Source organism: Tursiops truncatus, chromosome 9, assembly GCF_011762595.2.
Source record: "Tursiops truncatus isolate mTurTru1 chromosome 9, mTurTru1.mat.Y, whole genome shotgun sequence".
Classification (NCBI taxonomy): domain Eukaryota; kingdom Metazoa; phylum Chordata; class Mammalia; order Artiodactyla; family Delphinidae; genus Tursiops; species Tursiops truncatus.
In genome coordinates, this window is record NC_047042.1 from 72,603,114 (window position 1) to 72,617,155 (window position 14,042).

General features: G+C 37.6%; 1 protein-coding gene across 2 annotated transcripts in view; it reads left to right on the forward strand.

Annotated features, from left to right (window-relative positions):
• The window catches only part of CAV1 (caveolin 1), a 33,577-nt gene extending 23,418 nt beyond the window's left edge, over positions 1-10,159 (forward strand). For both annotated transcript variants that reach the window (XM_033863170.2, XM_033863171.2), the window contains exon 3: positions 7,949-10,159. In XM_033863170.2, the coding sequence (XP_033719061.1) occupies positions 7,949-8,290 (342 nt within the window). In that variant the 3' untranslated portion in view covers positions 8,291-10,159. The remainder of the gene's footprint in view (positions 1-7,948) is intronic.
• The last annotated feature ends 3,883 nt before the right edge of the window (positions 10,160-14,042 follow it).

The window sequence follows — 14,042 nt, forward strand, 5'->3', positions numbered from 1 at the left end:
TAAACAAATGGGTATTTTGCCTTTGCCCCTGAGAAAACACATAGGCATTAGAGCAAAGTTCCTGTGTTCTGGTAACATTTAATTGTGCTGGTTCTCAGCCCTCTCTACACCCACACACTCATGGACAACATTTATTTCACCGACTTCAAAGGCTGTTCAACATGTTGGAAATATGTGAGAGAACACTGAGGGGAGTTTGAAATTAGTCTCAACCCTCCTTCTGAATGTGTGGGTTTGGTTCATGTGTTAGGATTTTAGAAGTACGTATTTGATTTTTAAAACATTCATTTGTTTATACTGGGTTTAGAGTCATGAAAAATAAATCAGGATTTCTATTGCCAGTTTTTGTGTTTTTCATAATAAATAGTAGTCATTCATCCTTGTCCAATAATAAATATTTATAGGTTTAAATTAGGAATAGCTTTTCAAGAGAATTTCCATTCATTCATTATCCATCAACTTCCAGATGCCAGCCAGCACATGAGGAGTTTCCAGAAAGAAGCAGGAAGCAGACTAGGGCTTCCAGGCATGGAGGGGAAAGAGTATCGGCAACAAAAAGAAGTTGTCACTAAATCCAAATGGATGTGTCATTCGCTAGGAATCATTTGCATAAGATTCCCCAGGCCCCAACCCAGAGAGTGTGATCTGAGTCTGAAATGGGCCTGAGCATCTGCATTTTAACAAGCATCCTCCCTCCAGTTGATTCTTTTGCAACACTACCCCTGTGCTGGTGCATTCAAGACATTATATTCAGAAGTCAAGATTCAGTGATGCGTCTTCCAGGTGGAGCTAGCTCTTAGTCCTTGGTGCATATCTGGGTAGAAAGCCAAGCACTTTATGGATATGCGCTGATAGCACTATCAATTGCCTAAAACTTTTCTAATATTCAGTTTGATATGAATTGTAGAAAGTTGAAAATGCTGCATTTCCTTCTCATATATTTCTAGACTTTGCTCCAGGACCAAATTCCAGGATATTTATGTACATTCATTATATACATTTTTCTATAAGCTTAAAAATTAAATTATCTAACAGAAAAAAGAGCAATGTAATAGAAAATAGAACATGATCATCAAAATAAAGATGGTTTGTTTTAGTCATCTCTAGCTGCATAACAAATGACCCCCAAATTTAGTAGCTTAGAACAACAAATATTTACCATCTAACAGTGTGTCAGAAATCCAAGTGTGACTTAGCCGAGTAGTTCTGGTTCAGGGCCTCTCACAGGCTGCAGTCCAGGGGACAGGGCTGGCGTCATCTCAAAGCCCGACTAGGAGAAGACCCATTTCCAAGCTCACTCGCATGGCCAATGGTAGGATTCAGTTCCTCCCAGGCTGCTGGATTGAGGACTCAGTTTTTCAGTGGCTGTTGGCTAGAGTTCTCCCTCAGTTAACTTCCACACAGACCTCTCCATAGGGCCGCTCACAACATGGCAGCTGGCTTCCAGCAGAGCAAGCAAGCAAGAGAGCAAGAAAGGAAGCAAGATGATGCCATGGTCTTTTGTAACCTAATCTTGGAAGTGACCACCCCATCACTTTTGCCACATTTTACTATTTAGAAGCAAATCAATAAATCCAGCCCACACTAAAGGGGAGGGTGTTACACGAAGCATGAATACCAAGAAGTGGGGGAGGGGGGACCACTGGGAGTCATCTTAGATGCTATCACAGAATACATGAATTTGCTTTTTCATAGTCAATTTATCATCCTACTTACACTTTGCTAAAACTAAATGTTAATGTAAAACAAACTCTTCTGATACAGGTTAAGGAGTACATTCTGGGGGTAGAGTCTAGTAGTGTTGAAAAGATATTTTGAGGTTATTAGTTGAATTCAGGTTTCTATATGAGGAGCTGTACACCTACTATGCCAACAATAGGAAAGAGTGTTAGTTACTATATCACTTAAGAATGCTCTCTGCTATAGGTAATAGAAAATCTGAAGAGCTGTGGCTTAAAAATAAGAGCATAAGGAGAAGTCTAGAGGCAGACAGCTACTGGCATTGTTTCAGTAGTTCGGTAATAGCAAAAGCAGCATCTTCTATTCTCTTAATTATACATGTCACCTCATGATCACAAGATGACTTCTCTACACTAAGGCAATACATCATTTTCTAAGTAGGATGAAAGGGGCAAAGGGCCACACCATATATCTCTGCTTCTTTTCATAAGGAAGATAAAGCTTTCCTGGAAGTCTTGCCCAGCAGACTTCTACTTAGATCTCATTGGCCAGAATTGGGTCACATGTCTACTCTAAACTGACCACTCACCAAGGAGACTAAGATTACCCTGGCAAGTCTATAACCAACTATAACTTAACTCTGAGATAAAAGAATTATTTCCAAGACCTGAATAAACGGAGATTCACTTGGCAGAGAAGTGGGACTGTGGATTTAGAGCAGGCAACACACATCTTCTGTAAACATCTTGTTTGTTATTATTTATGTGCTCCTTATATCCAATACAATCACAATTTTGTGATTTTTTTCACAATTTTGACAAAAGTCTAAAAAGATATTTTCCCACAGAAACAGACAAGGCAAGCATCATTGCTTGTTAAATCTCAAATATACTTAAAGTTTCCTTCTTGAAAATTCCTTATTCATAAATAAAATGTCCAAATTTTGAGACAAAAAATGACCCCATGGTTTTTTAATCCTGTGTACATATAAAATGTTTTTTAAATATTTCCATTGCATACATTTAACAAGATGAAATCTTCTGAGACTTACTGTATTAGCCAGCTATTATTAAAACACAATGAGACAGATTGCTTTTCTTGAACATCTGCTGATAGATTTTTGTTAACTTACATTTCCAAAATTATAGCATCATAAGTCAATGTTGCACAAAAGTATTTAATGTCATTTATAAAAATCTAGTTATATAAACTGTTGACTCCTTATAAAGCATCTATTGAGACACAGAAATATCACTGAAGCATATTTATGTCTTTGATCTTGCAGTCTGCATAATGATTCGGGCCAGAGGTGCAACTTGTTCCATAGATCACAGAACAGAAAATCAGTTCTTGGAGAAGCTGTTCAACCTCATCTGAGGCATCCCATTCTAAGAAACTAAATGGCACCTGCATGTCTTGGTTTTTGTGTTTGTTTAAAAGCAAATCTCTAACTGCTGTTCTGCTCCAAATCTAGGTGAGCAGATAAAGTTCTGCTCTGAGCAAGACCTGCCCTCCTATAGAGGGATAAGAGGAGCATATCCCTGAGGGAACGGGACGCCAGAGTGACAGCTTTGATAAGGGATAAAATCAAACCAATGATGCATGTGAACGATGAGCACACTGGAGATTGTCAGAAACAGGCATCATCATTCATTCAGTGATGTTCAAATTCACATACAAGCCTAGCTGCCTTTTACATTGACTACAGAATGTAGCATTCAGATGATTGAGGATGTATGGTGACAGCAGACAGCTGTGGAAGAGCCTAGGAGAGTTTCTAAGTCTGAATTCCAATCCTGTGCCTGCCATTAAGTGGGAAAGTATTCTTGATCCAGTCATCTGACAGCTTTGCCCATCGATTTCTCTATCTCAAATGGGACTCCTTTTCTTTAAGGATTCCTTCAGCTTTAAATACCTATGAATCTGCTAAAGCAACTATGCTTTGACGGATGGAATTGTGAACTACCTTTAGATGGAATGACTGATTACTAACAGAACTTTGTTGGGTTCAGTGCATTATGAATACATATCAAAATGTACAATAAGGATATTTTTCAAAATATTCCCTCCAGTTTTCTTCACCCTAGATAAATGTACAGAAATGTCTGTATTAGTGTTGAGAAAAGGACACTTCTCCTAACCTCACACAGAGATACATTTCAAGTCTATGTCTTAGAAGACAGTGAGAGACTTACAGGAGACCTAGAGATATGAATGGGGTAGGCAGAGAAGGGACCTGGGGAGAGAGATGTAAGTTCCTAGGGAAATTATGTGGAGGGCAGGGCTGGATCTAGGCCTGGGAATCAGGAAGTTACAGTTCTAATTTCAGCCTTTCCACTGATTCACTTGGGACCTTGAGAATGCCTGGCCCATTTAAATCGTGCCTCAGTTTCCTTATCTGCCATTTAGAAAGAGTCCTTGGCTAGGTGCCCAGGATTGTGAGAACATAATGTTCAGGGCCATGGAAATTCAATCAGTACCAAAAATGCAAAACATCCTAGTTACTAGATGTCCTAACTTAAAATGGAAACATTAACAAGAGTAATTCCTTTAATAATCAAAATGTGAATGTTTTAGAAAGCATATCTATATGGGTGAAAATTAAGCGAATTAAGGCTACTGGAAGAGCTTATAGTCCTAGGGATACATAAGCAGAAAAAGGTCAAACTTGGGGTAGGACAAGTTCCAGTTTTGCCACTTATCATCCTTGTGTCCTTGGGTAATTTCTTAACCTCCCACAGTAGCCTCATATGTAAAATGAGAATAAGAGCACGCATCTCAGAGGGTTGTGTTAAAGATGATTACAGATGGAAGTTAGCTCTTTTGAAGCATTGATGAGGTTTGAATTCACAGCCACCATATACTTTTCAGCTGATAGTTTCTCTTATTGCAATTAAAAAGCTTAGTCACCCAGAGCAAGTACTTTTTTAATGCCATTTATTAAGCATTTACTGTATTGCAATGCTCTATCCCCATGCTAAGCACTTTGCATAAATTTTCTCATGTTCTCTTCACAAAAACCTATTACTATTACTGCTGCAGAAATGGAGGTGGAGAGAAACGAAACATTATTTCTGGCTTCATTGTGTTTCCTTAACCTGCCTTTTTTTTTTCTCAGCTGCATCTAATTGGTTCTACTTTTAATATTATTTTAAGCCACTTAAAGTTTTTAAGACTAAAGCAGCAACTAACTGAATATATTTATATAACATGTTAGTTTTGTCATGTTGCTGTCCACCCCTGGAGACCTGCTCTAAATTTACTTGGATATTTGAGGATAAATAAATCATGCTCACTGCAGTTTCTGGAAAGCATTAAGAAACACTAAACTTGCTTTGAAATAATCAAAGCAAGTTAAAATAAAGCTTAAGAATTTCTAAAATATTCATTGAAAAAAGCATTTATATTTATGTTTAGAAAAATTAACTTATCATTGAGAAATCTTACACACATGCATATGTTCATAGATCTTCACTAAGGACCAATTGTGTATATATGTGTATGACCTCATCGTAACACGCTCCTCAGAGACCACACTGTGGGAATTCTTACAGTTACCAAAGGGTTAAATTCAATAAACTCTTTTTTGTTAATGTACCATTTAATTATGAAATACTATAATCGTCTTAGAGAAAATTTGAAAAATATTTTTTTAAGCAATGTGGTATTGAAGAAAGAGTCGGTATCTTTCAAACCAGATTAGAAATTCAAATCCACCTCTTATTTACCTGGACAACTTATTAAACCTTACATTTTTCTATGAAATGGGAATAATAAATTACAGAGTTGCTGTAAGTTAAATGAGAACAGTGTTTGATCATGATAGCCAATCAACAAATGTTAGTAACTATCCATTCCCTTGGAAAAGAATCTCTAGTCAGACGTGCTTAAATTCTGTTCTGTAAAGAGATAGGAATCCTCTGTTCCCATAAAGTGCTTACCAGCCTTCTTTGGTAATAGACTATTTTCTAAGAAAAAGCAATGGACCCTTTTCTATTGTACATTCAAAATGTATGCACCCACTTCAGGGCATTCGTGGACCAACACTGCCCATCCTTTGACTCAGATTAAGAACACCTGCTCTAGCGCATTCATTCTGACTTCACCAAATCCTCTTACAAAATAAGGTCATCTTTAAAAAATACTCAATTCTTTGGGTACCTTTCAGTTGGATGAAGGAAAACAGCAGGGCTTTATTTTTAATAGCTCTAGGAAAATGCATTATCTGAGCAAAACCCCACAGTAGACAAGTAAACTGCACAGAAACTTCATTAAAGGACTGATCTGACTTGCCACATATTTAGAACAGCCTTTGAAAACACACAGGTAAATGTTTACTTCTGAGTCTAGATCTAAATGAAGAAAGAAAACATTAGAACAACAATAAATTTACTTAGCTTCATTTAGATAATTGTGGACATACCATTTTTATATATTACATATTCTTAGGACATTGGACAACAGATCAAGAAACAGAATGTTCTAGAAAATAAACCTTAACTATTGGTAAGTATTATGTACTTTCTACGAAAGAGGTTTTGTTGTGTTGAATCAAAAGTGGCTCCTTGGCACTGAGAGGCTCCATGGAGTCACCCAAGTCCTAATTCCCTAATCCTGAGATTAGCTGGATTGCTGCTAGCAGTCATCAACTTGTTTGGATTTCAAACTACATTAGATCCCTTCATATTGCTGCCACCACCAAGCAGTTAAGCTGGCTCTGTCCTATTCTTTTGGTGGTAATTTTTTTACCCTATGCTTCAGTTTAGTCTATATAATCCTTCCAGAGGGATAAAAGCTCCTGGGAATTAATTGCTTAAGTGAACACATACTGTGGGAGAGAACGCTATTTGGGAAAGGGGCCAAGTTTGCATTCTGTCCCCACCATTGCTTTGTGTTTGATTTCAGCAAGTCACCTTCACCTCTCTAAACCTAAGTATCTTCTTTTGTAAAATGACAACCTACCTTCCCAGATTGGTTTGAAATCCCAGATCACATGGAGACAATGCATGTAGAAGCACTTGGTAACTATTAAGTGCTATGTGACTGCAAACTCATTTGATTACTTCCTAGTGGCCACCAAAAGGGACTAGTACAGGTGTGGATCACTGATGTTTGCATCTGTCCTTATTCAAAACCTTACTGTTTGCTCAATTCAAAAATTAAGTTCTCTCTTAACATTTTCTTAACTGCCTTCCTAATTTTCTTCTTGCTTTTAATGTCACCTCTGCTCTCTCTAGCAGGAAAACCTGAAGCTCAAAGCTCAAAGCTCACCTTAGGCTTTTCTCTCTCCCTATCCTTGAAGTAATTAAGTCCTGTGGATTCTTCCTTTAACATCCTGAAATTCATTATTTATTCTTTTCTTTTTTCTTTTTCATGGCCTATTCCAGTTTTGGCCCTACCATCTCAAACTTGAGATACAGCAAGAATCTCTCTGCCTTGAGTCTCTTCCTTTTTTCTCAGGCTGGACACTGATATCAAATTCATGTTGATAAATGATTGCATTGATTGTGGCTGTATTCCTCCACTCCAACATCTTCAATAGACCCCCACTGTATATAAAATAAAATTGAATCTGGCCTCAACCCATCTTTCCAGCCGTGGCCACACAGGTCTATCTGCCTGTGACACTCACTGTATCATCCTTCCTTGTTCCTGGGGCCTTGCTCACTGCATTTTCAAGATGCCTTCTTCCTTCCTTTCCAAATCATACTCCATTTTCCAATCCCTGCTCAGGTCCCACCACCCCACGAAGACTTCTTGAATCCTCAGAGCTCACGATGATCGAATTTCCTGAAGATATTCTACCAGTTGAATGTTTGAAGAGTTGATAATCAGTTATGAACTAACTACCATTTAACATTGTGTGTGTAGTTGTCTTGGAGTCAATTAACTTAGGTCATGTCATTTACATTTTATTGAGTGCCATGTATACTTATCCATGTTGCTGGGTTTTACTTGAAGGCAGGAATTTTATCATATCCATTTAGTTTCCCTCAGAGCAGCAGTTTTCAACCTTTCACACAGCAAAGAAGCACCTGGAGGACATGTTAGAAAATCTCCTTGATGCCACTCCTAGGGATTTTTGTGGGGCCCAAATCTCTGAATTTCCTACAAATTCCAAGCGAGGCTTATGCTGCTGGGTGCCTTTTAGCATCTTACACAGAACCTGTACATAAAAGCTAATATATATTTATGCATACTCAGAAATGTTTTTTTTTTCTTTTCTTCTTCTATTTCATGCTCATGTTCTGTCACTTCTTCCTTTTAGATTGATTTTGAAGATGTGATTGCAGAACCAGAAGGGACACACAGTTTCGATGGCATCTGGAAGGCCAGCTTCACCACCTTCACTGTGACGAAGTACTGGTTTTACCGTTTGCTGTCTGCCCTCTTTGGCATCCCAATGGCACTCATCTGGGGCATTTACTTTGCCATTCTCTCTTTTCTGCACATCTGGGCAGTTGTACCGTGCATTAAGAGTTTCTTGATTGAGATTCAGTGCATCAGCCGTGTCTATTCCATCTACGTCCACGCCTTCTGTGACCCGCTATTTGAGTCTATTGGCAAAATATTCAGCAATATCCACATCAACACGCAGAAAGAAATATAAATGACATTTCAAGGATAGAAGTATATCCGATTCTTTTTTTCCCTTTTAATTTTCTTGGTGCCAATTTCAAGTTGTTAGCAACAATATATGAATGAATTTTCTTGGTTCAGAGCAAAGAAATCACTCAGTTTTCATAACTTTTATTTGTCTCTTCTGAGCTATGTCTTCTATTTTTGGGGGGGTATGAATTTTTAAAACCCACTTAAAATATTTTCCTTACATTTGGATCATTGTTTTATTGGCTGAGATATGAGCCTATCGTTGAAAGATAATTTGAGAGAAATATGAAGAACTGAGGAGGAGAAAAAAAAAAAAGAACTAACAACCTCAACTGCCTATTCTAAAATGTTGATCATTTTATGGTAAGGGAAGAATTCCAGGCTATTGCCATTGAGTGTACAGGTATGTGGGCAGTTTTCAAACAACTCTTCCCTCTGAACTGTTAGTGAATTGCTGCCATTCACTTTAATGATCCAGTGGAATCTAGTGATCTTTATCAAGTTAGAAAATATAATCTGCACATGATCCGACTAATGCCTTACTCTCCTGAAATTTTAACCTGTGATACTTTCTGTGCCTGAATATTTGTTATATAGATGGTGACACCTAAGTGCCTTCCTGTTCTTCAGGTTTTCCTTTTCAAATAGGGTCCACCTCACCAACTTTCATTAGGTCAGCAGCCTCCCTGAAGACCAAAATTAGAAAAATCCATTACCTAGTTCTTCACACTTGTTTCTGACTCTGAGATACAGAATCAGATGAAGTTCATGTCTGCACTTGACACAACATCTTTACCCATATCGAGTATGGTCCACATCAGCCCCATTAAACGAATTAAGGTGGATAAATGGGGCCAAGCCCTCTCTGGGCTGGCAGGAGTAGAAGCCAACTGTCCCCGTCTCTCACCAGCTGAATGAGGTCAGCATGTCTATTCAGCTTCGTTTATTTTCAAGAATAATCACGCTTTCCTGACTCCAAACTAATCCATCACTGGGGTGGTTTAGTGGCTGAACATTGTGTTCCCTTTTCAGCTGATCAGTGGGCCTCTGGGGAAGGGCTCATAAAATGGAGGCCATTGTGTGAGACTGTCAGAGTTGTTGCAAATGTGACCTCTTCAAAGTAAAGCACTTGCAACTGTCTGTAATGCTGTGACACATGGCCCCTCCCCCTGCCAGGAGCTTTGGACCTAATCCAAGCATCACTTTGCTCAGAGAGAAGATGGGGGAGGAGGCAGTAATAAAAGATTGAGGTAATTTTGCTGGAATAAATTCAAATTCTTCTGAACTCAAACTGAGGAATTTTACCTGTAAACCTGAGTCATACAGAAAGCTGCCTGGTACATCAAAAAGCTTTTTATTCCTCCTGCTCATATTAAGATTCTTCCCAGGGGGACTTTATTTTTAACCTTCAGTTATGCTTTTATTTTTATTTCCATACAACTGTTGGAATTCTGCTTGTTTTTTTGTTTGTTTGTTTGTTTTTTGGCCTCTTCCAGTTCTCCTGACACTTTAATTGCCAACCTGTTACCTACTTAGGTTTTTTGCATTTAAAACAGACACTGGCATGGACATAGTTTTACTTTTAAACTGTGTACATAACTGAAAATGTACTATACTGAAATATTTTTAAGTGCAAAGATATTTTTATCTTTATATGAGGAAAATCACTTGGGAAATTGCTTTGTGATTCAATCTGTAAACTGTGTATCCCAAGACATGTCTGTTCTATATAGATGCTTAGTCCCTTGTACAAATCAAGTGCTGGTCCAAAAGACAGCTGAAATTTTATATGCTTACTGATATTTTACACTTTTTTATCCTGCATGTCCTGTAAAGTTATAAGTCTGCACAATAAAAATGTTTAACAGTTTGTCAGCTTTATTATTTTTCCTCAAAACAGGTCTGTATGTGTTGATTTCTGTGTGTGTGTGTGTGTGTGTGTGTGTGTGTGTGTGTGTAATGAGCATATTCATGGTGTGGGTACATATTTGTAGTATGTTTTTGGGGGTGGTGGTCTTCCAGTTTTCAAGACCACATTTTCCACATTTAGTTGGGCTCTTTCTTCTAAGGCCATCAACATTCATGAGTTACTTCAGGTGAAAGTTATAATTAATAAGAAATATTTGTTTAGCAGTTTACTCAATGTTTTGTCTTATGCCACCTAATTTGAGCTCCCAACAACTTTATGTGATAGATATTAACTTTCTCCATTGATAAATGATACATTCAGGGAGGGGGCTTTGCTTTGAATTTTTGCCATTTCTTAACTGGAATTTTTTAAGATGCACATTTCAGAAATAATTTATTTTGGCCTTGGCTAAGTTTACATTAAGAGCTTCTGTATTAGTCACGGTGCTCCACAGAAACAGAACCAATAGGAAATACATATATGAAATATACATATATGAATATATTAGGAAACTACATATAGAGAAAGAGAGAGAGAGAGATTAAGGAGTAAGAAACTGGTCCATACAAGTTAAGGAAGCTAAAAAGTCTCAAGGTCTTCAGGGTAAGTCAACAAGCTGGAGACCCAGGAGAACTGATGGTGTAGTTCCAGTCCAAAAGTTGGCAGGCTGAGACCCAGGAAAAGCTGATGTTTCACTTTGAGTTCAAAGGCAGGACAAAACCAATGTTCCAGTACAAAAGAATTCAAGCAGTAGGAATTCTCTCATACTCAGGAAAGGATCAGTCTTTTTGTCCTATTCAGTCCTTCAACTGATTGGATGAGGCCCACCCACATGAGAGGGCAATCTGCTTTACTCAGTCTACCAATTTTTTTTTATGTTTTTTTTTCCTTATTAGTCATCCATTTTATACACATCAGTGTATACATGTCAATCCCAATCTCCCAATTCATCACACCACAACCCCCACCTCCTGCCACTTTCCCCTCTTGGTGTCCATATGATTTTTCTCTACTTCTGAGTCTCAATTTCTGCTCGGCAAACCAGTTCATCTGTACCATTTTCTAGGTTCCACATATATGCATTAATATACGATATTTGTTTTTCTCTTTCTGACTTATTTCACTCTGTATGACAGTCTCTAGATCCATCCACATATCTACAAATGACACAATTTCATTCCTTTTTATGGCTGAGTAATATTCCATTGTATATATGTACCAATCTTCTTTATCCATTCGTCTGTCAATGGGCATTTAGGTTGCTTCCATGACCTGGCTATTGTAAATAGTGCTGCAATGAACATTGGGGTGCATGTGTCTTTTGGAATTATGGCTTTCTCTGGGTATATGCCCAGTAGTGGGATTGCTGGGTCATATGTTAATTCTATTTTTAGCTCTTTAAGGAACCTCCATACTGTTCTCCATAGTGGCTGTATCAATCTACATTCCCACCAAGAGTGCAAGAGGGTTCCCTTTTCTCCACACCCTCCCCAGCATTTGTTGTTTGCAGATTTTCTGATGATGTCCATTCTAACTGGTATGAGGTGATACCTCATTGTAGTTTTGATTTGCATGTCTCTAATAATTAGTGATGTTAAGCAGCTTTTCATGTGCTTCTTGGCCATCTGTATGTCTTCTCTGGAGAATGTCTATTTAGGTCTTCTGCCGATTTTTGGATTGGGTTGTTTGTTTTTTTTTAATATTGAGCTGCATGAGCTGTTTATATATTTTGGAAATTAATCCTTTGTCCGATGATTCACTTGCAAATATTTTCCCATTCTGAGGGTTGTCTTTTCGTCTGGTTTATGGTTTACTTTGCCGTGCAAAAGCTTTTAAGTTTCATTACGTCCCATTTGTCTACTTTTGTTTTTATTTCCATGACTCTAGGAGGTGGATCAAAGGATATCTTGCTGTGATTTATGTCAAAGAGTGTTCTTCCGATGTTTTCCTCTAAGAGTTTTACAGAGCCCAGTCTTACATTTAGGTCTCTAATCCATTTGGAGTTTTTTGTGTGTATGGTGTTAGGGAGTGTTCTAATTTCATTCTTTTACATGTAGCTGTCCAGTTTTCCCAGCAACACTTATTGAAGAGACTGTCTTTTCTCCATTGTATATCCTTGCCTCCTTTGTCACAGATTACTTGATCATAGGTGCATGGGTTTATCTCTGGGCTTTCTATCCTGTTCCATTGATCTATATTTATGTTTTGGGGCCAGTACCATATTGTCTTGATTACTGTAGCTTTTTAATATAGTCTGAAGTCAGGGAGTCTGATTCCTCCAGCTCCGTTTTCTACCCTCAAGACTGCTTTGGCTATTCGGGGTCTTTTGTGTCTCCATACAAATTTTAAGACTTTTTGTTCTAGTTCCATACAAAACGCCATTGCTAATTTGATGGGGATTGCATTGAATCTGTAGATTGCTTTGTGTAGTATAGTCGTTTTCACAATATTGATTCTTCCAGTCCAACAACATGGTATATCTCTCCATCTGTTGGTATCATCTTTAATTTCTTTCATCAGTGTCTTATAGTTTTCTGCATACAGGTCTCTTGTCTCCCTAGGTAGGTTTATTCCTAGGTATTTTATTCTTTTTGTTGCAGTGGTAAATGGGAGTGTTTCCTTAACTTCTCTTTTAGATTTTTCATCATTAGTGTACAGAAATGCAAGAGATTTCTGTGCATTAATTTTGTATCCTGCAACTTTACCAAATTAATTGATTAGCTTTAGTAGTTTTCTGGTGGCATCTTTAGGATTCTCTATGTATAGTATCATGTCATCTGCAAACAGTGACAGTTTTACTTCTTTCCCAATTTGTGTTCCTTTTATTTCTTTTTCTTCTCTGATTGCCGTGGCTAAAACTTCCAAAACTATGTTGAATAATAGTGGTGAGAGTGGACATCCTTGTCTTGTTCCTGATCTTGAGGCAATGCTTTCAATTTTTCACCATTGAGAATGATGTTTGCTGTGGGTTTGTCATATATGGCCTTTATTATGTTGAAGTAGGTTCCCTGTATGCCCACTTCCTGGAGAGTTTTTATCATAAATGGGTGTTGAATTCTGTCAAAAGCTTTTTCTGCATCTATTGAGATGATCATATGGTTTTTATTCTTCAATTTGTTAATATGGTGTATCACATTGATTGATTTGCGTATATTGAAGAATCCTTGCGACTCTGGGATAAATCCCACTTGATCATGGTGTATAATCCTTTTAATGTGTTGTTGGATTCTGTTTGTTAGTATTTTGTTGAGGATTTTTGCATCTATATTCATCAGTGATACTGGTCTGTAATTTTCTTTTTTTGTAGTATCTTTGTCTGGTTTTGGTATCAGGGTGATGGTGGCCTTATAGAATGAGTTTGGGAGTGTTCCTTCTTCTGCAATTTTTTGGAAGAGTTTGAGAAGGATGGGTGTTAGCTCTTCTCTAAATGCTTGATAGAATTCACCTGTGAAGCCATCTGGTCCTGGACTTTCGTTTGTTGGAAGATTTTTAATCACAGCTTCAATTTCATTACTTGTGATTGGTCTGTTCATATTTTCTATTTCTTCCTGGTTCAGTCTTGGAAGGTTACACCTTTCTAAGAATTTATCCATTGCTTCCAGGTTGTCCATTTTATTGGCATAGAGTTGCTTGTAGTAGTCTCTTAGGATGCTTTGTATTTCTGTGGTGTCTGTTGTAACTTCTCCTTTTTCATTTCTAATTTTATTGATTTGACTCCTCTCCCTCATTTTCTTGATGATTCTGGCTAATGGTTTATCAATTTTGTTTATCTTCTCAAAGAACCAGCTTTTGGTTTTATTGATCTTTGCTACTGTTTTCTTTGTTTCTATTTCATTTAGCTCTG